General features: G+C 39.1%; 1 protein-coding gene and 1 long non-coding RNA gene across 2 annotated transcripts in view; one reads left to right on the plus strand and one right to left on the minus strand.

The window, feature by feature from the left end:
• Positions 1-2,669: 2,669 nt before the first annotated feature.
• The window catches only part of LOC138113116 (uncharacterized), a 31,018-nt gene continuing 6,522 nt past the window's right edge, over positions 2,670-27,165 (plus strand). The window contains exons 1-2 of the long non-coding RNA XR_011152006.1: positions 2,670-3,100; positions 24,600-24,674. This is a non-coding gene — a long non-coding RNA (uncharacterized lncRNA). The remainder of the gene's footprint in view (positions 3,101-24,599; positions 24,675-27,165) is intronic.
• Positions 17,642-27,165, minus strand: part of GYPC (glycophorin C (Gerbich blood group)) — a 34,268-nt gene continuing 24,744 nt past the window's right edge. Inside the window, exons 2-3 of the mRNA XM_069020992.1 lie at positions 25,731-25,781; positions 17,642-23,495 (exon numbers count right to left, since the gene is read on the minus strand). Of these exons, the coding sequence (XP_068877093.1) occupies positions 23,299-23,495; positions 25,731-25,781 (248 nt within the window). The 3' untranslated portion in view covers positions 17,642-23,298. The remainder of the gene's footprint in view (positions 23,496-25,730; positions 25,782-27,165) is intronic.

Here is a 27,165-nt window from a genome sequence, read left to right on the forward strand (position 1 = left end):
AAGCAGAAGCTGAATCATCAAGAACAGCCTTTGCTCACATTTCTCATGTGGCACTGCCTACCCAGGTTAAGACAAAGTCCTGCCAGTGGTTTGACACAATCATCAGCCAGGTCGAGCTCTAAATTATCTGCTAAGGACACAGGAAAGGTCAGGGTGTCACATATGCCACTGGGCAGCTTCTGGCCCTACCAGAGACTATGATCAAAAGTTTTGTTATCAGCTGATGGTGAGCCTCATCATCATGGCCCTCAGTGGACAGACTAGATAAGTGACAGTAAAACAATGGCACTGGTCTCCAGTGCTGCATCAGAGGTTAGGATTGGTCCAGTAACAATAAAGGGACAGCAATTACAGCCACCAAACTGTTCAACATTACTCAGTGAGTGGTGCCCATGAGATTTGCTCAGTGTTGGCTGCCATTTTGTTGTACAAGCCAAATCTTCCTCGACGCCTTTTCGGTCTAGAGAACGTAAACGTCACATATGGCACAAACTTCTTAATATTTGAGGTGTAGTATGAGGATGAATTGTATAGGGTAGGCTATCTTCAACCACATTTTTGCTGCTGCAGTGAGGACATTGTTTGGATGACATAATGCTGGTAAAGATAGTTAAATCTGACTCCTTCAGTCCTGCAAAAGCTGTTTTTTTCCTACTCAATTATTGTCTTTGAAACACCCATACGAATTTTATTCAGTTTTTCATAGAGAACAGGAGGTCTCTAGAGAGGAGAACTCCAGCATGTTTGGTGTATATTTCAGAGACAGATGGCAGCTTTATAGCAGAGAGTTTGTGTGTAAAACTATGGAAGAGACAATCAAAACCTCCCAAGAACTCAAACACGCTTAAACAAAACCAGATGAAAATCAAAGCAACAGGTTCTTGGGAGTGTGCAGGATACTAATGAACATAATATATCAAAGAGCTAAGGGTACAGTCTCCCTATTTGACAGGGTGTGACTGCCAGACCTACAGGCCCTATTGATGGCAGCTGAGGGAGTACTCTAAAGAAATAACAGCACCATTTTCAGAGTTCCCAATACTGACTTGTGCCCAAATATTGTAGTTCTTTGGGCCTAAATAGTGCCAAATTGCTAAAGTTTTCATTTTCAGAGAGATTAATCAAAATCTAATGCATAGCAAATGATGAAAGTTAAAAATAGACTGCAGAATTCAATGGCAGCAACTCCTGTGCCAGCAGAAATGTGACATGGGGTGCTACTGTTGTGCACTACTGGAGATGAAACCATGCTATGACACCCTGCACTGCATAAGAAGATGGGGCAAGGCACACAAGAATTATTGTCCTTCACAAACACCAAAGGTTTTATGGAAAAAGAACAAAATTGGCATGGGATACTTAATTTTGTTTCAGTCAAAAGTTAATTTCATATTGTTTATATTTTATATTTATGGGAAACAATTTTTTTTAAATTTTGAAAGAGTTTTTAACTGAGTATTTTTCCTGTATTGATTATGAATCATCCCAGATGAAAGAACCAAAATTAATCTCCCCTTTCCTAAGCCCACACTGCTTTGAATTTTAGTAAAACTCAAAGTCTGAAAGTCAGAGAGTGATGATCAGCTTAGCGCATTCCCGTTCTGGGCTCACCTAGAAACAGCTTAGAGAACTGTATACTTAGAGAACACCAAGAGCTGGAAAATAGCAATTCACATGATAAGGTAGGGTAATATAGGATAGTGGCATGGCTCTTCTCTAATAGAACTGGAGAGTCTCTTCAGATTTGTGGTTTTGGACAGGGTGGGGAGGTGCTCTGTCTTATGTCTCTGCCAGGTTTCACTTTGTCCTCCTCTCTCAACACCTCCAGTTTTGTGTGTTTTTTTCTGAAGGACAATTAGCCTTCAAATGATAACAACCCCATTACAGAAACAGCAAGCCTTCTAAGGGGAGACAAGAACAGCTCAAACCCTGCCACACCGGGAAAAGCAAATCTCAAGGTTTGTTTCTAGACTTCCCTTCCCACCCTGTGGCATCCTGCTGCTACCTCCAGCTTTAACCTCTCTGCCTTTCCCTCAAGAGGTTCAATTACTTTCATCTTTATGTTTAGAGATCTTACAATGATCTGTCACAACATGAGCTCCTAGCAGCAAAAGGAAAGATGCTGATTTAGACTGGGGGTGGATGAAAGCTCACTCCTTTTATTCTTCTTCCTAAATCCTGTTGAAAAGAAGAAGTAAGCGTTTTCAGAGAGAGAGGTAAGACCTCCCGGGCTTCCCAAAATCCAGCTGTCTGTAGGTGCCTACTTCAGAGCAGTCCATCTCTATTTTACCAAGCATCCTATGATCATAAGTGCTTTACGCAGTAAATCAAAGCAATCTTGCTATCCTGGAATAAAACTTAATGATCAGGTATCAGACAACTGTATTTAATTCCCTTGTGGGAGGGAGGTCTGCAGGTCTAAAATCTGATTATGTTGATATACATGGCCTGTATTGCTATTTCTATCGCCTTTCAGTCATTTGAATCTTAATGTCTCAGTTTTCACAAAGCCACACTGAGATAAATAGGAACTTGTTTATGCTAGGTAGGGAAGGAAAGTTGCAAAAGTAACCCCAGGGTCCCTATCCTACTGTTTGCACTCATGCTGAACAAAAACTTCTGCACAACTATGCAGAGGAGGTATAGAAATACTCCCTTCTTCACTTATTTCTACTGCAGTGTTACCTTGCAGGAAGTGTGTCGGGACTTTTGGCATGTACTGCCCATTGGGCTGAGTTCATAGCCCAGCAAACGCTAAATTTAGGGTTGCAAAATGCTTAGAGTGCTTTGTGTCAAAGGCATGGTGCATGCTTAGATGAGAGTTCCCAGAGCTGCAGTAAGCACTTCATCCAAGAAAAGGGCAGGGACCCATTGTAGCATTGCTCTAGGCAACACTGATCTAGGAAATATGAGAGTTTCTTGGCTAAAGGATTTAAAAATGCAGCAGCCTGCATAGACACAAACAGAACAAAAGAAGGTGTCAGTGATGAGCTGCTAACACAGGAGGTGAAAACCCCGGTCTTGGTCTCCTAACTCCAGGAAGCTCGGCAGGAGGTGGGAAGGAAGGATAATCTTGTCATGTTTTCAGTGCACAGATCAGGTGAGAGGTGCAAAACCTGTTTAATAGAAACAATTTTGATTGTGAGTTGGTGTGAAAAGAAAATTCACCACTGTAATTTCAAAGCATTATCAGTAATTTCAGTTTTATTTATTTTGCTAAAAACCAATCTGCAAATTGAATTTTGATGGAATGGAAAATAAAACTTTAAGTCGGGTACATCTAAATAGGTAGTTTCAACTTATATTTTTTCAGCTAAGAATGTAGGAGTTTAGATAGACTCATTCTTGCTGAAAGTTTTGCTTTCAAAGACAGCTTCATTTTTTTGAAAGCTAAAAATGGTAATAGAATTTCCATCTCTCTTTAAAACACCAAAAAGCTTAAGAAGAACATCACAGCAGTGTTGCTAGAAGTTGAGGTAATGTGCATAAAAGGGTTATTCTGTCTGGTCTGTCACAACTGCTTAGGCTGAGTCCCCTGGGAAGTGCTGTAAATTAATCTTTAGAAAAATATCCACACAGTACATGCTACATTCTGAGTTCCTGGACTTCATCTCCAGCTCTCTTGATTTTTCAGGACACATATTCATTTCCATCAAAACAATTTTGAACTCCTCAGCAACGTACCTTGAGTAATTTGGTATGAAGGAAAGCATCTCTAGGGTAACGTGTGCAATATGCCTGTTTATTTCCTGCCTACTCTAAAGGCTGCTGCAATAAATGAGAGGTTTACTCTTGACTTCCTTGGGTTTTGGAGCCAGCCTGTGGAGGGGTGGTATATTTGCAAATGGTGGTGTCAGAAAGACTGGCAGATGAAAAGCAAATTTGCCAGAGGTATGCAAGATGGGAGGTAATTTCATTGGGCAACTGAGTTACGAGGCAGCACCAGAGAGGTCCTGCTGATTTATAACTTGTAGATCTCTGTACTTTGCTGTGGGGACCCAGTTTTCTGCTGCCTATTAACTTACATTGTTCAATTTGCAAATAGGCAGATACACGTAAGTTATTTTGGGCATGCTGCTATTCAATTTGCATAGCAAATAGAGCCTGAGACATGCATGAAAAATTCCCTGGACAACTGCATGAAAGTTTTAAAATCTTTGGTTCTGCCGTGAGACATGCAGGTGTCTGAGTGTCGTCTCAAGGAATGGATGAGATTTACAGCATTCCTTTTACATGTGTTTGCCCAGAAAATAATATGCTAAGGTTGTTTTGGAGCCTTCTCAGCTTAAAGAATTTGTGACACAAAATGTGTGTAATTTCAGCGCAAATTTGGGGAAAATCTTCACATCCAACACTACAGAAATTTTATTCCTGTATAGAAGTGCTTCCTTCTATGGTAGTGTCATCTTGTCCAGGAGTACATTTTAAGAGCTATTCGTTCAGATTCCACTTAATCCACTTAGTGACTCCTCACCTTCTTGTCAAGACCCCTTTATTACATTCTGAAGAATTCCTGTGGTTGCCTTTGGACAGGAGGTCTCAGATTTCCAGAGATGACACCCTGAAGGAGAGGAACCACCCTTTAATGCACTCTGAGCTGGACTGTCTTCACTCCTGTTGTCAATCAACTCTCCCTGTGGCAATCCATATGGCTATTCAATGGGAAAAGAAACACCAGGAAAATATTTATTCTTTCCATATCTTAAAGCAAAATTAGCTACCTGAGAACAAGCAGGAGCCAATCTCAGAATGAAGCATCCTTGGAAGATCACAGACCTCATTTCAGTAACCTGTGCTACCTATGTTCATGTATGACAACCTGCATGGAAGAACTTCCAGCTTTTTTGCCACAAGGGAACCAAATGGTGTTTCTGGAACCAAGCTGGCTATGGTAATAATCCATCTGCCTCCCAGAAAATGATTCCTCCTTGCATACCAGACACACAGCACAAGCAAGATGTACTGCAGATAAACGATTGTGATGCCAAAAATGATTATGGAACTTGGAAAAAGATGAAACAAATTTCAGACCCCTGTGTCACCTCCTTTTCCCAGTATCTAACTGGGATTATTCTCTTCATTCTTCAGCTGTGAAATGAGCCCCACAGCGCCTCCTTTCAGTGATTCGACTGTGTGGCACAGTATCTCACTATCAGCAAATTTTCATTAGGACTGAATTTTCCTTTCCTCAACTTGGTTAATAACTTTCTCTGTCAAGTCCCCCTTCAAGTGATAGGTCTGCACTTCCCAGTTTTTCTAATATTTTCTTACAGATGCTTAGATTAATAATGATATTCTTTTAAACATATTTTCCCATTTAGATACATTTACTGCTTGGAAATCTTACCTAGACAGAATTTGAGGATGTAGGACATTTGTCCAGAATTTCTAGCTGTTCCATACATATGCATGAGCACAAATTACCCAAACCATCATGTGTTTCACAGTTTCTTCCTAATTTTATCTATTTAAAACCTGGAAATCTCAACTTGAAATTTGGGAGTCCCATTCATCAGGCATAATCTTCCATACAAAGTCTGCCATTGCACCAAAGCTGAGTAAGCATCCCAGATCAGATACAGCAGAATTTCTCAGCTGTGGGGTAGAGCTCAAGTGTACACACATGAGGCCCCTAAGGCAGGGTTCTAGAAGAAGCCATTTGGTTTGCAACAATGAAATATGACCTTTTGCAGGCAGGAAAAAAGGATTCAAGTTATGGATTTAATTTGGAGGGGGGAGCTGTGAAGTATTGTTTCTAGGAGAATCTGAGGCAAGTAGTATTTGCATCAGCTTCTACATCTCTGCTTTAGGTGAATTCTCAGCAATAAGACTACTCATTAATTCATCTCTTTCATCACCCTATTTGTCATTCCTATTTTCCTTCTCTACTGAATTGATTCAAGCAAACCATAGTGTCTGAAGTGTGTGCAGAGAAATTACGGCATCTGTCTTTAAAGTGACCTGCTTTTCTTTTCAAGCAATTCTATACCCTACCCAGGCTACAGAGGTTCTCTTCTAGATAATGTAAAATGGCACTACCTGGGCTATTTATATATGTAGTACATGATGGGATAATTAGCAATGCTATATGTGCTGGAGTGAGAGACAACACTGCAACACGTTTTTGTGTAAAGCAACACAAACAACAATACCTGCAGGTTAAACAGCACCTGAGAAGCTGATAGGCCTCCTGCATTTTTATTTCAGGAAGCAATAGCTACTGGCTTCACTCATTCATGAGGCACAGCTGTACTGTGCACAGCTGTACACAGTTGTATTACTTCTTGCAGTACTTGCCCTCCATGAAGATAAGTGCTTTTTGCAAGCAGGTTTGCTTTGGGCAAGTGTGGGTATTCAATACATTTTGTGAACAGGGAAGGCTGTGCCAATTTGTAGATGTGCTGACCAAAACATAACCCTTGGATGGAAAAGACCAAGTGCTTGGCCAGTCAATCTCACACTCTTATTCCTGGAGGGAGTCCAACAGCCTGTACTGTTTTGGCTTACATATTGCTTCAGAAATGTGTAAGACAGCCAGTCTTGACCTGAATCCATAAAAGTGTGACTGTGATCCATTTAAGCCCACATCTAGGCTGAAAGATTATAACTTTGCTGATGAGACCCTGGTTTGTTTAAAAAGTATTAACAGACACAGGCACAGAGATCAAGAACTTGCTATGCTCTGATTCTGTGCATTTCAAGGGTTAATCACACTCATTAAAAATATTTAATATGAATTAGCTCAATTTCAATTTCCATACATTTTCTGTTATGCCTTTCTCTGCAAGATTAAAAGATGATTTAGAATATTGTATTTTCTCTTGAGGAAGGTTACTTATGCACTAATCATGGTTATCTCAAGTCCACTTTGAGATAAGATCAAATTCTCTCCCCATAAATATTTTACTCCATCCCTTGAGCTATGTTTGTGACTCCTCCCTACACACCCTGTAGTTTTTCAACATCCTCTTTAAAATGTCAACACCAGAACTGGATATGTCATTTCACTATGCAGGAAATGTGTCAGCATCAGGTGAGCAGGGCCAAATAGGGAAAAAAAATCATTGCAGTGCTTGTCTGCTGGTGCATCCAAGGAACGAGTTTGTTCACTCATTATATCACCCTTGCAAAGTATGTTGAGTTGTTTTGTTGTTATGAACTATAAACACATCACACTTGTTCCCAGCGTTCTGTTCCTCACTTCTTTAGATCAGTATTTTTACACTTAATGAAAATGCACTTTGTTAGATGGACCAAACTTTCAAAGTAAAATCTGTAACTACCCTTATTGATCTTTACTCATCAAATCACTGAGGAGCAATTCTATATTTACCTCCAACTAACTGATATGATACCCCATAGGAAGGTGGACTAGGAAATCTACAGGCTTGTAATTCCCTGGTTCTAATGCAGAGCTGATTCATGTTTCATGAAAAGACGAGAAGTCCTACTTAACCATGGTAAAGAATAGCTTTATGATTGTGAAAAGAAGCTGCAGAGTGATGTGTGAAACTCTGATGGGTGAAACATTCTGATAATGTTCCCATGCTGGTGAGAAATTTGCTACCACCATGACTAGAATTTACCCCATCTGCAGCCTGCAGCTGTTTTGTGTTAGCAGAAATTCCTGCCACCAGTTTATCTGGATACCATAACCAAGTCCACCCAAAATAAGACAAACTTAGGGCTCAAGTCTCTTATGTATCCGTCAGTGTTTCGCCTTGCAAATTAGTTCAGTCCAATGAGTTCTGTTCGTTATCTGGGGAAGAGAACAGCTTTACTACAAAGTGTGTAAGCCGAATATAGTTGTTTTTTTTTTTTTTTTTTACTATCAAAACTATTCATGAAGACAGTCCTGAAAACCCTCTAGTGGTCTATAATAACATGAAGATTAAAATGCTGTCTGTTGCATAGAAGCCATGGATTGCAGAGTGTTATCTTCTTGAATAAAGCTGCTGCCACAAAAGTAGTGTCTTGCTGACTGCATTATGCAGAGAATAGATGTCAAGCTTTAAAAGACTCATTGAACAGAAGTTGAAAGCAATACAAAAAAATCTAGAGTGTAACTTTCTAGCTAATTCAACATTTTTTGAAACTGCCACTGTAGTTTTCCTCACGCAAGACAGGTCATGTTACTGCTACTGTTTTAAATAACCATGCAGAAGGTGGACAGGACTTCCAAGGACCACCAAGGAAGTTAATAGAAATAACTCTTGGTCATATGTTCTGATGAAAAGACTATCAGAAGTCTGCTGAGAAACTCAGGGACAGGTTCAGAACAAAGAAAAGAAAGTACTGCTTTATTAAATTGTGTAGCTTTTTGCTTTAGCATGTCTGAGACAAAAAAAGAATTATGTTAATTCAAAATAGAACGTATTATTAATGAATTAAAAAAATTAATGAAGGAAAACCCTTACAATCTGAGAATACAGCCTTCCTCTGATATGAGAAATCTCTAAATCATAAATATTCAGAGTATATTTTAGAGAAATTGCACTGCAAGGTTCCTCTGTTCTTGTAGTCTTCCCTTATATACCTGCTATCGGTAAACATTTGGAGATGAGGTACCAAGTTACATGGATCTTTCTCTGTTCCACTACAGCTCTTTTATATTACTCTTACCTTCTTACAGAGCTACACACATTCCCTACATCACCAGAGTCAGCCTCTAACTGCTTCTGAAGTTTACTGGGATGTCACTACAAGGAAGGTGAGAGAGATTTGTTGGCCTGAATCAACTAGAGACAAAAAAAGCTGAAAGAAAAGCTCACCACACAGGGAAGCAGACTTGGTATTCACTGGTGGGAAGCAACCACTCTAGCAGCAAAGAAACAAGGGCTGGACAAAATCAACATGTTGGTAGCAGGGTAACAACAAGAGAGTGGGGTAGAAGAGGCACTGCTCAGAAGACCAGAGTGTGTGAGCTGTGCCTGGTGTAGCTCATTCCTCAAGGGGAATGGTGCAGTGCTGAGATCTGACTGAAAAGTCCACTCCACACTGGATGAGGTGAGCAGGGAAAGAAAAGGAGGGTGGAAAAAATTGCTCCCCCTCTAAGTATCATGGTCTGCCAGGAAAACAGCCTTACATAGAAAAGCCATAGAAAATTATACAGAAATATGGACCTGCTCTTTTAATTCAGAGTACCATGTTCTCCAAGAAGAGAGATTTTTAGGTCCTCTTCACCAAACATCACTGTATTTTCACACTGCAGTTTTTCTTCCTTGAAACTTTTCTCCATATTTCATCTTTGGCTACAAGTACATTCTGAAACCCAAATGAACACCATGCTGATTTGCACCCCTCTAGTCAAATCAGAGGATGACTGAAAAACTTCCTTATAAAATCTTTTTCCCAGCTGTGACTATTTGCTAAATAAGAGAGGATTTACTCCCTAGTGGAAGCAAGCACAGAAAGTTAACTATACCTAGTTGCTGTGTTAGATTGCAAACCCTAGGTGACTGGTAGGATTCGTGACTCTTGGATAATAGCAGTATTTTGGGGAATGAAGTGCAGGTGTGCAGCAATTGAGTCAGTGCTAAGAAGCAAAGTGTGCTGGGAGTTCTGAGTCATTGATAAAATGCTTCTGGTCATTGAAGCCTAAAATAGCTTTGGTGGAATATGAGTTTAGGTGAAATGAGTTTGAGGCACTTAATGGCAAAGTGTTATTGTCAGTCTTAGCAGCAATGCATAAATAAAGTCTTTGGTATTGACCCTGCTGGTCAGTAAATCCAGGCTTTCTGAGATACCTCAAGAGCAGAGGTTTACCTCTCAAACTCACCTCTGTTCAATTTTCTGTTAGGTCTAAAGGACCCAGCTGTGTATCTCTATAGCTTACTTTGAAGCTGCTACTGATAGGAAGGCTGCTTCTGAAGATAGGGTTCAACTATGACTTAAAAATTCTAATCAAGTCAGGGGGCTTCAGGCAGATTCTGTCCTCAGTTATCTTTGTGGAAATTGAGCAGCTTTATCAAAACCAGCTGATAGTTTAAGGGCAGAACAGTGGGCAGAAACTGCTCTATGTAGCTTTGTCTTCTAAATAACCTTCCTTGTACTGCTACTAAATCACTGTATTCCAGTTCAAAGAGCACCTGAAATCACTACTCTGCAGAACCAAAAGAGCAGCAAAATTTAGAGTATTCTTCTGGATTCTATTTCACTCAGTCCTGCACTTAATTAAAAAGAAAAAACCCAAACCAAACAACAACCCCCCCCCCCCCCCATAATAATTAAAAAATAAACAAAACTAATTTCATGGACATTGGACCTTCACCTGCAGTTCACAGATTGGAAGACAGGGCAGAAGAATGTTGATTTTCCTCTTATTTTATTCCTCTTATTTTTATTTATTTTATGCTTTAAATTTAAGGGTGATATGTTTACTTTGCAAAATTCTTGGGTTATGTATAATGGTAGAACAAATTCTATTTTCCATTTCTAATCTTGTCTGTGACTAACTCCAAGTTTTACCCTCCTTTCCTGCCTGCAGTAATTCCTGACTGCCATACGAACAAGATTAACCATTTGAAGCATGATTGTTCCATCAGTCAGCTCCTAGATCACTGGGAATTCTGAGTCAGAAACTATACAGTATGTGGCCTTTTAACAGTAATAGGAAACTTAAATATAGTTGGCTTTTTAAAATGTATTTTTTCTAAATCAATGACTTTCCACGAATTTTGATCAAAAGAAATTGCACTTGTAAAATCCATATTTTTTTCTCATCTGTTTCAATTTCTTGCCACGCTGTTGCTCTCCACAGAAAATGTGAACAATTGCCTTCTTAAGAGAGACTCTCTAGCTTACACCCAAAGAAGATTTCGTGCAAGAGGTGAAAAAATCAATAAAAATTATTTTTTTGGTCCTCTAAGACGTTACACTCCTGTGACGTAAAACGTCCAAGATTTTCCCCTTGATGTGAATATTCCTGTGAAGTAACTAACTTTAGACAGGCCCATAATAGTAAAACATTGTCAGTAAGTCCTCCTTTCCAAAAGAGCAGAAAAACTTGTTTAAAGCACCTTCCATCTTTGAACGCATTTTCCCCCTCATAAACCTTGAAGTGCTACAGCAAAGCTGGCGCTGTCTGCATACAGCAGCCTGCCTGTCACTTATGGAAAACTCAAATTTCATATATCAAGGGCTTGTGTGAAAATTGCTTTGAGTGTTAATTGCCCAAATGATTCAGCTTTATAAGAGCCTCTCTTATGTACTGAAGTATGTCTCATAGCACGCTGAGTGCCAAGCTCCAATCGAGAGCCAGCTGTGCTCTGCTCCCAGATGTTCGAAGAAGATAATTCTTGCCCATCATTTCAGTCCTCCATCACAAAATCCTGAAAATTTTGTTTAATGAAGTCATTAATGCACAATAGCATATTTCTTCCTTTTTTTTCCCTGATACTCTCCCAATAATGCATGCAAGTTTGCCTTGGCTTATAATTACAGTAGCACATTGTCAGATTAACTGTGCTGAGGAGATAAAAGCCATCAGTTCTGCAAAATTAAGACTCTGCCAACATAATTTAGAAAGGATCACAACCTTCTGCTTTAAAAGATGCTGTTTTTTTGCTGCGTTTAAGGTCATTTTCATTCTCCAGTTTACCTATTGCAATATTAATTTTTCTTGGAAGCCTAACAAAAAGTACACTCAGTCCTAAGTATTGGATTCAAGCCTTTTATAACTTCTCTTCATCCAGATCTCATTTTTCAATGTGTTCATTGGTCCTTGACAAATTTACACTGCTAAAGTTTTTTGTTCTTGGTTTTGTTGTTTGTGGGTTTTGGGTTTTTTTTTTTTGAGTCAAAGTAGCTGAAGTGAATGGCACTGAAGTGAAGGGATCTGTGTTAGTTTATACCAGCTGCTTGTGGGCTGAGTAAAACCCCTGGATACAAACAAGAAAACAGCTTTTACAGGGAGGTCCTGCTTGGACCTTGCCTGTCAGTGTGCAGGTGCAGAGAAATTCATGGAAAGGTTTTTTGGTGCTATATGGTGATAAAATATTTGTGAGAACCACAGCTTGATCTTCACAGCAAGTGACTACCATCAATTCCTGCTGCTTTCTGACTCAGCTGTCAGAAGAGATTTCTCTTTGACTTGTTCTAGCTGAGTTTGAACAACCACAGATAGGTGGGGCTGGGTTAATTCAGCCTGTCTTTGTGGTCATGCTGCTCTTGAATACAAGTATATAGCTGTGTTTACTGCTAGGCAGTATGAATTCACTTTTCACCATTCCTAAGGTACCAGGGGACCATTCATTGCCTTCCCAGGCCCATGTTTTTGTGTGTTCACCCACCAACACAGCATTTCAAGATCATAGGTTGCTCTGGTTTTACTGCATCTGATCCAATTGCTCCTTCAAGTTACAGCCTCTGTCCAGCATCTGTGGCCGTTGTCAAAGTTAATGCAGAGTCCATCTTTGCTGTTTCAATTGCAGGTGATAAGACCCTCTGGAAACTATTCTGTCAGTAGCTGATGGCCCTCACAAATTGGTGGCAGATGTTGGTGTGGAGGTTATTGATTGCTGAGACATGAGCCATCAGAGCTCCTTGTGATAGCAGTGGGATGAAGCAGCTGCTCTGTTATAGAGCTTCTGTCTCTCAAATGATCCAGAATTAGAGCATACACATCTGGGGATAAAAATAACTCCCTGATCTTGTTCAGAATGGTGTTAATGAGTACAGTGGAACAAACCTTAATTTTCTCTATATGGGCTTAGCATTAGAATTAAGAAATATGATTTGTATTGCTATCTTGTCCTGTTAGCTGGAATGTGAAGTCCTGTATTACACAAGGCTGTTTCAGCAAAGTGCTGTGTAACTACAGGCGCTGGTCAGAGTACACATGTGAGACGTGTTGCTGTTTCACTCACTGTCAGCAAGAACCCAGAAAACATAGGCAGAATCACATAGTCAGAGACTGGCAAACTCCCAAGGTATGGAGAACTCTTTACTGCTGTTCTTTTACGCTCAGGTGTTGCCTATAGGTCCAAATACTATTTGGACTAGACTAGTTTAGCAGCCAGAGCAGCCACTGACATGCAAAAGCAATGGATATATGTTCTGCATCCCAGCAGCTGAAATAGGAGGCTTTGTATCTTTAGAGAGGTTATTTTATTTTACTTCTATCAGGAATTTTGCCAGCTGGGCTATACTGCCGTTAGAAAAAACCTCCAAATGCCAACAAAGAAACAAGCAAAAGCCCCATGACCCCCCTGTTTATTAAAATCCCAGGGCAAACCAGGGCACACTCAGACGTGTTCCTCATGGAACGAACGGAGTCTCTCATTCCTGCTTTTCCAGTTCATTGTAGACTCTGTTGTCTTTTTGGCTGGGAATTCCACCTTGAGAGAGATACAGCCTAAATGTACAATTTTACGAAACTTCATAGGATTTTCTCAGCAGTTTAATTTGCCATAATAATATCAATAAAATGAAAAAGAGCCTTTGGAAGATGGGAGCTTTTGCCTGGACTCAGAGCTAGACAACGAAAGATTATATATATTTTTCCAGCTCCACCTTAAATACAATTCACATAGAGGGAGGGGGCAAGACCCTGGAAGACACTGCACAGGAGTGTTTATTTGTGGTGAGCCATGATTAGACAAATTAAGTGGACCAAAAGGTCCATTGGTTTAATGCTTCCACAGCTCAAAAGCCTTGAGCATTCAAAAGGCTGTGAAAAATATATAAACCATTGGCTGCAGCCCTGCCCTCCCCTTATTTCTCATATTTGGCTGTCTTTCCAGAGAGTTCTATGTTCCCCAGTAGCTAATTGGCCCTTGTTACTCCTCCCCACCTACCCCCTCTCCCATTTGCTGTAATTTGGTAACACCCCCTGGCTGATGTTCCATTGGTTACATGGGTGTGTTTCCCACGCCCATATGGTGGGGGTACAAGACCCACTGCAAGCCACATTTCTTTGGCTTTGTCCGTGGATTCTTCTCTCCAATAAACCCTTTTCCCCCACCAAGAAGTCCCTCCACTTCCTTCCTACCTCCACTTGCCATCGGTGGGCAAGGGGAACCCGAGCGGGTGCTTCGCTTCTCCTGCCCTCCTGTGCCGCAATCGGTCTCTGTCCTCCCTGTTTGGAGCAGGCAGAAGGTTGCCCGGTGCCAGGACAGCGGGCTAGCCGGATGGCACCACGGCATTTATTAGCTAAAATGACACAAACACATTTCATGAAGGTACCTGCAGAGGGAAGATGGAACAAAATGTTACTTCGTCTTTTTTAGTGTATCAAATTTTACTGTACAACACAGAACTGCTGGAAAAAAATTGTTTCAGTGGATAATGGCCTCTTATTCATCTGATTAAAAATGCTTTTTCTTCAGACTGATTATTTATTTACTCTTTATTTCAGAGAGGAGACAATTATGAGGAGTTCACAGATTTTTTTTTTTTTTTTTTTTCAAAAACAATTCAACTTTGGCCAAGAATTTGGTTTATAGAAAAGGTATTATTTGATCCCTGTCAGAACAATATTCTGGTCCTGTTTTCTTTTAAATCTTCAACGCCCCTATGTGTAGGTACAAAAATGCTGCTAGCGGGGATTTTCTTGCTATTTTCTAAGTCCGTGAGAGACTTTTCTCTCTCACAGAAGAGGTAGCAGGGAATGTAAGCAACCGAACACCTGCAACCTTGAAAAGTCTTGTTTATGGTATAGTAAAAAAAATATTTTGACAATGGATGTTTTAGGATTTTAGCCAATCACCCCCAAGGGGTGGCTGGTCCTTTGTCCAATTAGACTATGAAGAAAAAAGTCTATAAAAGAGTTTGTAAAATAATTAAATGAATCAATCTTGCTGCACAATTCCTGCCTGCTGGATCTTCTCTCCTCCTCCTCCCTATGGCTGCGGGACACGGTGATATACCGTAGGAACCAGGCCTGAGGTAATACCTATGCTTTGGGGAGGGAGGCTGATCTTCTTTGAGAATGTGACCTTCACTCACAACTATTCCATTATCTTTCTTACCAAAAAGCCTGACCAACTGGAGTTTAACAAAACTCCAGTTTTGTCAAATTTTATTTTATTTTTTTTTTATGGGGAAAAAACAAGCACAACCAAAACAACAACAGTCTCCTCTCTCCCCTGAAGACTCTAACCATGAAAAAGTCAGCCAGAGTCTAATAAGAAAATTCCCAATCCTACAGCAGGAGAGGATGAAAATAGGACTTGAGGCCTGCAACAAAATGAAAAAATGGGGACAGGCTTTCAAAGCCCATGTAACTTATACCTGTGAGTGGGGCAAGGAGCAAGCTGACTTGGTGGGTCTGATAAGGTTTGAAGTAATCTGATCCTGAACTATTTGGTCTTATCCTTGTGCCTGTAATCCATTTTTCATTGCAGTCAGTGAAGTTGCAGAGATGAGAGATCTGGTTAAACACAACTGCCAGATGTTTCTTTGCAGGGAAGAAGGTAAGAGAGGTATTGAATGAGAAGACAAAGAAAAATAGTTCTGTGGGGGCTTTTGGCAAGTTTTCAGCATCTTGCTGTTCAGGGGAATCAGCTTGTTCCTGATTCTGTGCTATGCCTTCCATTTTTCATTTTTCTTTCTTGCGTCCTGGTGTCAGAAGCATCACTCATGTCATGCATGAAGAAAGACTGAGAGAGTCCTCAGCTCCCTGCATGGAACAATGGTCTTTATCCCTTTACCAGAAAACTGAGAGATGTAATAATCTCTGATTCTTCAACTTTTGTTCTGGTAGGTGAGTTGTGCTGCTGCTGAACAGAAGGGAATTGAGATATTTCAGCTCTATGGAAGAAATTCTGAGCACAAGGCTCTATTTATGCAGTACATTACAGGAATATGAGAAAAGGTATGGAGAGCCCTGAGGGTCTCACATGCATTTGTGAAACAAAAACTTATGAATGGAGAAGAAAACAAAAATTGACAGTAAAAAATGGCAGAAAGTGTAATTTGATTGAAATACAATATAAAATCTTATTTATGTTAAATATGAATTACAGGGGGCTTTATTAAAATGCTATCATCACTCCATTAGGTATTAGAATGAATAAAGGTGATTGTTCCCAGTAAGTAAGAATGTGACACTGAGTTGCATTTTATCAACGTATCCATATGTCACACTGAGAAGTCCTTCCAAATGAATTTGGTAGCAATCCCTCAGGGAGATTAAATACGTTCTTTTCAAGGTACTGGAAACTGATTTGCCATTCAGGTCTTCCCGGTCACTAAGTGAACATCAGAAATTAAGAAACATCTCTATACGTAGTCCTAGCAAGCCTGGTTGTTAAGGCATTAAACCTGTTGGTTTTTGTTTTTTTTAAGCTGAAATAGAAATGTTAATCAAAATATTTTCTGGGAAGCAGGTTTATTACTGCAAGGTCTGGACCCTTTTATTTCTCAGTGTAGTCAAAATATCTTGTACCGAGGCTTCAGGTTGATAGAATAGGTATGAAATGAATCATATGTATGTGTAAGGTCATGCTATGTGAGGGCACTTCATTCTGAAAGCTCTTCATGTACTACCCTTTATTTGCTAATTTTTTCTTTACTCATCTCTTTGATTCTTCCCTAAGCTTGTCAAATACTGGCCATCCATAAAGGATTCATTTGGTGTGAACACACCTTAAATATTCCTTGGCAATGAGCCTGTGGGCAGCCTCTGTGGAATTGCCATGCAGTGCCACTGGTAACAGTAAAAGCCATCACAGATTTGGGCTGCTAAATTGGAAGCACCTCCAGTAACACTGAATCCTGTTGTCTCATGTGGTACAAAGTCCAGGTCCAATTTCCACAATTGCTGGCTAACAACAAAGGATCCAGTTTACAGTGTTCAGTAGCCTTTCCTCTTTGCTTATCTTTGCTTCATCATTGGAACATTGCTAATGAGCCATTAGGCTGCTGCTGGCCTCCAAACAGTCCTACACATCAAAGTCCTATGGCACACGAAAGGCCCATTGGAACAGCTTCTCTACAGATATCAAAACTTAGGGGATCCACTGTCCTTCTGGTACCCTCCAGGTTTCACCATTTTGAGGTGTCATTTTGACCTAATAACATATCACCTGAGGACCTTTTCTCACTGACAGGAGTGATCTTTGTAAAAAAGGAGTGGCAGTGGCAAGATTGTTGGACTTGATGATCCTGCAGGTTTTCTTCAACCTTAATGACTCCATGATTCTATTACAATACTTGTTATACCAGGCATATCCTCTCAATACTCTTTACCCAGGGATATATTAAGATAAAATAAAAATTGTATGAAGAACAAAGCAGAAGTAGCCACATTTGGTACCAGCTGGGTGGAAGGCAGGTCATCCAACAGCAAATAGCCATTAGATGTTTATAATCTGCCCAGAATTTTTAAGAATACCATGCCTTAGATCATAGAGCGGTCCACAGGTCCACAGCAGCATCCACAGGGTAATGTTTCTTCAGAGAGAATAATTGTTTGATTCCTCATTTGAAGATTGACTCCTTCTTAGATCTATCAAAAGCTTCTCTTTGTTTGCTTTTTAATGCAAACACCAGCAGTATATCTTTTAGGGTTTGTATGCTCTACTAAGAAAAATTCTAGCTGACTGTTTCCTTTTTGATCTACATTCTTATGAAAGCAACATAATTGGCAATTCTAAAAGTTCATGATATTTTGAAAAAGAAGAAAAATATGAGAAGAGCCTTTTAAATGCTGAAAATTACAACTTTAATTATAAAGTTATTCATTTCTTCATATTTTTTTTTCAATTCAAAATATAGTAGATTTACACCATCAGTGTATTAATAGCTTTTGTAAATACAAACATCATAGTCAGCTTTAACATAAAATCAGCAGTAGGCTTTGGATGCTGTTTTCCTCTATTCTTGTCATAGCAATGCTGCAATCCAAATAGACTTTAGTACAACATATCAGATACTTTCCATCATACATACAGTTTGAAACAACAGAAAAGGTGTGAAGGCAAGAAGTTATGCTGAAAGATCAGCACTTATAAAGATTGTACTTTAATTTAATGTGTTTCTTTCTGACATGGGTGGAAATACAATTTTTTTGCAGGAAGGGTAAATATAGTCAGTGAAATGCTTGTCCCACTGAATTCAGTGGGATTTTGTCCCAAACACACAGGAGATAGACATGTAGAATAAGGATTCCTTATTTCCAGTCACTGACAATACTACTGTCTTGAATTAGAGAAGGGTCTCTACTACAACTATTTAACTTCTTTGTAATATAGGGTTGGAATTTTTGCTCACCACCTATGTTTTATTTTTATATTAACTTCCTTTATTTACCTGAATTTCCAGACATCAGATGTGGGTCCGTTGATTGTTCAGGGATTCTTTAATTTTTTGTCCTGAATGAACTGCTGCTGTGAGGCTTCTGCACTTTCTAAACATACTAAGCTTTCTTATGTGAAGAACTGAGGGATTTTAGAAAATGCAATAAATACCTTTTAATGTGAGTATTCTTTTGGTGTGTATGTACCATCATTTTTTGATTGGACTTGAACACACAAGGAATCCAAACATCTCATTTCATTCAAAGAAAACATCTCATATAATTCAAAGAAATTTGTTGTCAGCAGTTACACTGAGCAAATACACTTTGATTTCTCCAAACAGGAATATCTATTTTTTTTGATGAAAAACTTCATCCCTATTGGCATCTGATTACCTTCTCTTGCTCTGCACCTTTTTAATGATTTTCTCTGCATCTTGTCTCAGGGTTTCCTCTGTTCTATGAGGGATTCTTGCAGGCTTTAGCAGTGCAGTACTTTCCTGCTTATCCCTGAACTATAAATGTCTCAGCACTTTGTCTGCATTCCTTGTTGAAAGAAAATAGTCCTTTTTATTTCCCTGTACTGATGCACTGCAGTGATTCCTAGATTTGATTTAAGAGAAAGCTTGATACTGAGAAATCCCATAGTCCTATTTTTAATAGGATCACAAAATTATTTGATCTTGGTATTCTAAAAAGAAAAAAAATACATATATGTATGTCTATATATGTCTCGTTTCCTTGACAAGGGGCTGACTAAATTCTCCTCAGGCCTGTATTAATGTGCAATGGCACATTGGACCTGGGGAAAATCTGGAACAATAGAGGCCAAGCCCCAGAAAAAATGCATACAAGGTCCATGGTCTGGTTGGCCAGATACACATTTGGGACTGATTTCTTTTGGACAGAATTACTCTGCTGAGCTGTAATGATGTTTCAGGGGCTGAGATGGGTGCAGGGCAGGACTGTCAGTTATGCTCATAAAAATTAGAAAAAATTGAGTTTCTGTTGTTAAGGCAGAATGTCAGAATATTGAATCTGTGAAAACTCTTTTCAAAGACTGACAAAAAGAAATGGCTTAAAAGGAGATTAATTCCCCCTTGCAAGGGATTATTTTTATCAGTGAGAGAATTTGAAAGCTTCATGCATCCACTCTTAAAGCTCACCAATATCACCAGAAATACTGTGTTTTTGTCATTTTCATATATCATAAAAAAATGTCCTGTGTTCCTACAGGATCATATTTATTTTCTGTCTTCCAACTTCAGCAAATATTGGTCATTTTGGAGCATTGCTTTCCCATACATCATTGAAAGATGGCTTACTTATGCCTGTAAATGTGGACCTATGACTTCCTATGCAAAGTGGGATTCAACAAGTTTTCACAGGGCATTAAGGCATGAGGACAGAGGGATCATCATAATGCTCCCGTGTTTAATGAGCACTGGAGGTTTATAGCACTAAGTTTAACAAATACAGAACTTGCAGTGCCATTTTTAACAAACGTGTTGTCTGTAAAAATGTGCCATATGTGATCACTCTGTAAATCTGTCTAAGATCAGGTTGGTCAGATTTGCTCAAATTTGACATAGAATTGGCAATCCAAAATTAAAACATTTTTGAAAATGTTTACTGGCTAGCAGAGAGGGGCAGAGCACCTTCATTGATAAAAATAGATAAATAAATACATAAGTAAATGGCTAATCCTTTACCATAGAGAAGGCAGTAGAGATCCAGATGGGAGCTGGGGGACTGCAAGCAAGAACAGCAGTCACAGCTGAGGAGATGGGGCACCAAAGAGCTGTAGGACAACAGGCCACAGCATTAGAGGGACCCTACATAAAAGTATGGGGGGAAGAAGAATCTGTTTCATTAATTATTCTATTCAGGCAGCAAATGGCAAAAATCATTTAACCATCAGTGATGAAACGCTATGGCTGCCAACTGAGATGTCTCAGCACTGTACATGTTTGTTTTAGCACAGCATGCTGCTTGCAGAAGGATGTTTTGCTAATTAGTTTTAAAAGTTATAGGAAGTTCACAATGCACTCTTTTTACAACTAAATTGAATGACTCAAGACAGTAAAGTTATTGTATGAGTGAAAGATAGAGGATGGGGCCATTAGAGTCTGCCAGTCACCACATATCATGAGCTTTCTTCATTGCAAAGCAAAGTTTTTCCTGAAGAAAACAAAGAAACAGACAATCTCCACAAACCATTTATTCTCTCTGTTGAGTGTGCTTGAGTAATTTCTAAATACACCCAGAAGGACGCAGTAAATAAATAACCTCACTGAAACCATAGCTCGTGCCAGAATTGCTGCTGACCAACTATTCAAAGTGGCTCATTACCAATAGGGAAGCTGTTCCTGAATGCTTGGAGTGTTTGTCAGCCTAGATAAATAGGGAAAATGGGATAAAGATTGTTAATTAAGCTACTAAGAAGAGATCTAGTTAGACATCAGAAGTTGCATTCAGTTCAGATTTAGGGGAGGCAATGACACAAAGTCTGAAGTTGTCTGAACTGGTAAGAATTGGCTGAGGTACTCTGAACCCATGCTGTACCACCAGAAAATCTGGTCTCTATAATTCCAGTGTGGCACTTTGTCTAAGTCTACCACATAATTTAAAAAACTCACACCCACACCAAAAGAGACACTAAGTCAGGTTCCTGTGTGTAACAGGTATGACACAGGCGTCTAATTAAAATCTGCAGGCTCAACTTGCAAAAGCCAGAATTTCATGACTGGGGACAGAGGCAGGAATTTATTTCCTATGTCTATCAAAATTTCCTCTAAAGTCAATTTTCTTTAACCGTTATAATAATGTTACATGATCTGAATGCATGAAAGGGGACAAAAGGCTGGTAGTCCTCTATAGTTCCTGCTAGGGCTGGAAGAAAGTTCTTTGGTGTTCCCACACTTTATGTGGGAGGTGCAGCAAATCTCAAGTCACCCCAGTTATACTTTTCTCAGAGGAAATATTTACATTTTCATCGAACTGGAGGGTCAGGGGTCTTCAGTTTTATAAATTCAGTCTCACAGTTAAGATCAGTGATTTTTTTCTAACACTTGTCCTAGAGAAATAAAATACCTCCTATTTCAAAAGTAGTAAAAAGATTAAAATATTATTGTGTCTTAGAAGGAGACAGGTGCATAATATCAAAATAATCTGGGCTCTGCCAGTGCTATGTTTTGTGCATTTTTTACCGCAGTAGCCACAGAATACAATGTGGCTGTGCAATGGTATGTTACAAAAAGTATCTTAAGCATTTAATACATTTGGCACGAGTTTCATACTCTTTGGTTAAAATACTAACACACACGGATTTAAGATCCAAAAGTAAAGGTATTGGAATTCTAAAAATACTTTGGAGTCCATCTTCTTCGAGTACTGAGGAAGGACTGAGATTGTGATTGAAAGCCAAAAATATCTTGTTTCTTCAGTTGGGGTCCTCAGAGTCTTGTCTTACTCAGATCTCTTACAGCATTTTTGTGACCAATGTCAGTAATCGACACTGGAGTCCAGGAGCTTTCTGAGCTTTGGTGCCAAGAAGTGAGCACAAGTGATCAGCAACAGTGTCTTAAAAGCACAGCTGTAGATGACTTTATATATATCTACACACATATATAGATCAAATCACAGGAAAAAATCCATCAAGTTGAGCAGAGCTCATCAGTATCTTATTTGTTATCTTGTATTTCTCCACCTCTATTTTCAGTAGTCCAGGGCACCATGACAGCTGTGGATGAGCAGGTGCAGAGAACAATTATCCTATTTCTGGAGCAAATTGTGGGCTTCATTTAGGAAGCCAACTTACTGGGGTAAAGAAACTCATCACCATCGATTCTTAGGTGAGGAATATCTGTTCATGCAGCCCACCATGAATAATCTATTTATTTATTTATTTGTAATAAAGCATTGATGGTCAGTGTAATTCTCTGGTCTAGCACACTGCAAAGGATATACAGAAGCCCTACAGAGTGAGAAATAAAGCCAGAGGGATGCAGTTAATCTGAGCAAGCTTTATAGTGACAGTCATATGGTTGCATTTGTGAATAATGTATTGATATCTGCACCAGAACTGAATTCCTTTCCCTGCAAAAATCCACGATCCTGCTGGTGAGCACTCAGAGGATTTTCAAATGCAAAATAAATAAATAAATGCTCAGGCAAAAATATCTTGCATGAAAAAATGTAGCTGAGCTCCATTGTTTCAAAAGGCCTGCTCAAACCAGGATGCTTTACCTTTTAATATCTATCTATGCATGTGTGCCAAGAACCTGCTGACTAATTGGAATCATATTTGTACATCCACTGGCTATTATATACTACACTGTAAATTCCAGCATTTTGCAGTTCTCAAGCTGCCATGCAGAGAAAGTCAGTAATAAATCCTTCATTCTTACCTTTTCCATGTTTTCCAAGAGTTTTATTTCTTTGAAGTGTCTTTGATTTTTTTAATATATATAAAATTCAAAAATTAAAAAAAAAAAAAATCCCAGTGTAAATCCCCAAACAAACAAAATAAACTCCCCTGTTCCAATAAAAATGCACATTTAAGGAGATGGGGGTGTATCTGGACTATAGATTTATTTTTGTTTGAGCTAGATCAGCTTTATCTAGTTTAATGTTTGTTCTGTTACCATTTGAAATTCAATTTCAGGTAGTTCTTCATCATATCAGAATAGGATGCATCATTAACTCTAAGAGGATGTTTTCATTTGGCATCTGCTATTTTCACCAAATGTCAAGGCTTGACATTTGCTATCTTTATCTGGTTTTGGTGTATCACTCATACTGAGATTTTGTTTCTTCTTATCTGGTATTGATTTCAACTGTGACCAGCTGTGTTGCTAATAAAATCAACAGGCAAGTATCTGGCATTTAGTTGTTCACTGCTAGAGGAAAAGAAACAACCCAGTGACAAAAAAGTAAAGAGATACTTTTCAATTAGGATGCTCGCCTGTATCCTCATATTATCCACCTCTTAGTACTTCTGTTGATGTTATATTTCTGATTGATTCCCTTGGGGAAGTCTCCATGGAAATCCTCGCCTCTCAGATGAAATATTCCTTTTTGCTCTCATCCACTGCTTCCTGGAGAGCGGGGTCATTTTTCAAAGCAGCATCTGCGCTTTCGGCAAACTCAGTTCCTTTGGCCTCGTTGGTGTGGTAGGTGCCCTTGTGCCTGTACATGTACCGGACCATCACCACCAGCAGGCAGATGAGGACGAATACCACGGCAGCAATCACACCTAGAAAGAGACCACTTAAATGTATCACCAGGAATAAACTGCGAGAAGTGTCTCACAGCCAGACATCACGACTTGAATCGCTCGATGGGGAAAAGCCCATGTGTCGTAAGGGGTTTGCATGTTGCAGTGGCCAGAGTCAGAACACACTGGAAAAACCAAGATAGGGTATAGATACTGCAGGAATACAGGACAAATTCTCACTAGCTTTCTTTCAAATCAGTGGCTTGATTTGATTGAACACATTGGAGCTAAAAGGTCACTGCAAAATGAGGAGAAATAAGAGAACATAAAGGAAAACCAATAGGTTTCCTTCATCCTTCTGGTAACATATACCCGGTGTTGCAGGCAACCCAACCCTGCCTTCTCGAGTGTTCTCAATTTCAGGAAATGTTCAGGGCACAGAGTATTTCCAAGAAGACATTCAACAAATAGCAGGGGCTGTGTGGCTCTGGAACTGCTCTGTATTTTCAAGCTGCCATTTCATGCTGTGCTCTAATTAAGAAAGTCTGATTGTAATGAATGTGGAAGTGACACCTGGCAGAAGGAAGGGATTCTGGGTAGATACTTCTTGTCTCCTGCACTAAGGCTAATTTCCAGCTATGTGTTGACTGGACAAAAATTTCTATAGATGAACACAGTGTGCATAGGACCAAATGGTGAATGGAAGCACTCCTGGTGAAAGAAAGTAAATTCAAGATCCTTTTCTACTGTGAAAGGTAGAAGTCCATAAAAGAGACAAGTCCTGACAAGTCCAAGGAATGACAAGTCCATGACAAGTCCATTGTTAAAAAACCTACAAGCTCTAACCCTTTCCTCCCAGCTCCATTTTTTGACTTAAAAATCCTGAAAATAAATTAAGTCTTTTGAAGTTTATTCAACTTGCGTGACTTTTGTAATTTTTAAACATGTTTTTTTGCATGGATCCAGGATGTGGTTATAAATGCTTTTGCTGTGATTCTGTAAAAGTACATGATACTGAGCTGATTCTATATTCTTATTAATAAACCAAACATTAAAGAAACACACCATAAAAGGAACTAGAACGGAACATTCCTAGGGCTTCCTCTGCTGTCAGTGAAGAGTGTGTCTGTTTTTGTCTTCCAGAAGTGAACTCTACATTTTCTCAGAAGAATTGCTCTCTGGAAATGCCTGCTACTCTGCAGAGACAATGAGGGGAAGGTAAAGAGTATCTCTTTTCTGCATCTTATAGTCAAGATAAGCAGCGAGAGTGAGTATCTTCAAAGCTTGAGATTTATCAGCATCAATAAACTGAGTGGGGACACCCTACTGGTGTGAAAACATAGGAATAGACAGAATATTAGCAGAGTAAATAAAGATTATAACTGCCTTAAAACATACTCCTTAACATTATCCCCCAGATTTCATGGTGTCTGGTTCTGGAATGTGAAGTTACTGCTAGCAGAAATGAAATTCCTTATACAAAGAACTCCAGGTTTAAAATAATATCATGGTTACAGTGTGGGCTTCATCAATTTTTAGGACCTCACTGCTATCCCTTGACACAAGAGGCTCTAATAGGCTTTAGATGTAGCACAATATTAATAAGCCTAAGGGACTAAGTACAAATCAATTTACCTGCTACTTGTTCATAGAAAGCCGAAATTAAAGTTACAGGAGATGGGGCCTGAGGGAAATATAGCAGAACCTCACCAATTTGCACTAATGATTGGTATAGCCCCTTGTGAATGACTGAAATTAGTGTGTTAGCATGGAAATGAACAAACACAATAAAAATAAAAAGACAGGTTCACTCCGTGAACATAGCTTTGCTCATTTATTCTGACAACTGTATTTAGTTTAAATGCATGAGAGAGCTTTAATGGAGCACCAGGAAATATAGTGTGGTGAATTCTGTAACAATAAAGGGTCAGCTGGTGTAAGCTAACATTGCTCAAATCAAAAGTGCTGCACCAGTTCTGTACTGAAGCTTGACCCAGTGAATACTGAAGGAAATCAGGACTGTTTGGTATTTGTTTGTCCTGAAATGGGGAATGGATGGGGGTGTTACTGCTCAGTATATGGCTTATGCTCATTATCTCATCTCGTTATCTTGCAATAGTGCCTCTGGGAGCAGATTTCCCACTGGCCTAATTAACTCTAATTGTGCCGCTCCTGTTGTCTTGTCAGCAAAGTAGGGGATTTGCAAAATGCAAGAAATCAACAAACCTGCTGTTTTAATTCTTATTGTGCTGCTTAGTATGGTCTGGTACTCACCTCCAATAACAGCCACATCTGCTCCAGCTGTGGGGCTCTCCACTTCTCCATCTATAAATAGAATAGAACATACAAAAGTTAATTATAAAAAAGGAATTGGATCATATGGAGCAGCAGTGACTGTACTGGCGGTGCTGTATTATTTTAACCTGTGAAACTCAGACCTTGATCAATATCTCTTGTTAGCAAAAGACATTTATGAAACTTCACATTAGAGTTAGCCATACTGTAACAGTTTTCTGCCACCATAACACTGGAAAATAAATAGCTAGCACATTATGCAAACTATCGTGGCCCTCAGGACAACACCTACTGTTTATTATGAGCACTTACCTGTAACATCCTCTAGTGAATGATTAAATTAAGAGCATTTAGGTACTGTGATTACTCTCAGAGAGGTAGTTTTGGGAAAAAAAAGGTTGATGTCTATTTATTTTCCCATTTATGGCTCTTCAGAGCATGGTCTGGATCTTGATTTGATGCAAATTAATCTGTATGTATTGATTTCAATTAGTATTTATTTATATGCAATGTCCTGTTTTTCATCTTAGCATTTGTTTTCTTTTAAGCTTACATTTGGAATCAAGGCAAGCCTCTCACGTGTGTGGCATAAAATACAGTGTCCACTTAGACTAAGTCTGGATTCAGTGTTGATAAATCAAATAACATTGTTTGTTAGATTATAATTTATAAAAAAACCCAAAAAACCTTTACAATCAACTGTAAAAGAGAAGTACCTGACCATGTTTATTTGTAAGGTAAGAAACTGGTCTGAGATGTTGTAAGAAAGAGCAGCTAGAATTTGAACTACACTTTGATCTTAATTATAGCACTTAATAAGCATACCCAAAACAACTAATGAATAGGCAAAGCTTTTTAAAGGGGAGATGAAAAAACATCCCAAAACCCAGTGAGGATATTTCTCTCTTTATTGTTTGAGGTAGACCTTAAATATAAGTAAACACATACAGACAAGAATTTCTTTACCAACTTCCACTTAGTTGATCAGGATACAATTCTGAATTGTTTTCTGCTCCTTATTCCATGCCAGTAGTATCAGCTCACCTAGTCCTGCGTTATGTAGATTTCTGAGAGGGTGATGAACTCTCCTCGAGTTTTTCTATGCTAGGTTAATGACAGGACACTCATTTCTTTGTTTAGTTTTGTGCTATTTATATAATTCTAAATGACACTGGTTTTTGAACAAGACAAAAAGCTTTATGTGAGGTCTTTTTTTTTCAATTTCTCTTTGCTAAGTGCAGTAGATAGAAAAGTTCTCTGGAAAAGGTGAAAATCTATCTCCAAATCCTTCTATAAACTCAACAGTGGCACTATGGTTGATACTTGGGATGCCTTTTGCTATATCTGTATATGTGATTCAAGGACAAAACACTATCAGCAGTTTTCTCCTTGCTCTGTCTCTAACATCAGTTTG

This window comes from Aphelocoma coerulescens, chromosome 7 (assembly GCF_041296385.1).
Source record: "Aphelocoma coerulescens isolate FSJ_1873_10779 chromosome 7, UR_Acoe_1.0, whole genome shotgun sequence".
Taxonomy (NCBI): domain Eukaryota; kingdom Metazoa; phylum Chordata; class Aves; order Passeriformes; family Corvidae; genus Aphelocoma; species Aphelocoma coerulescens.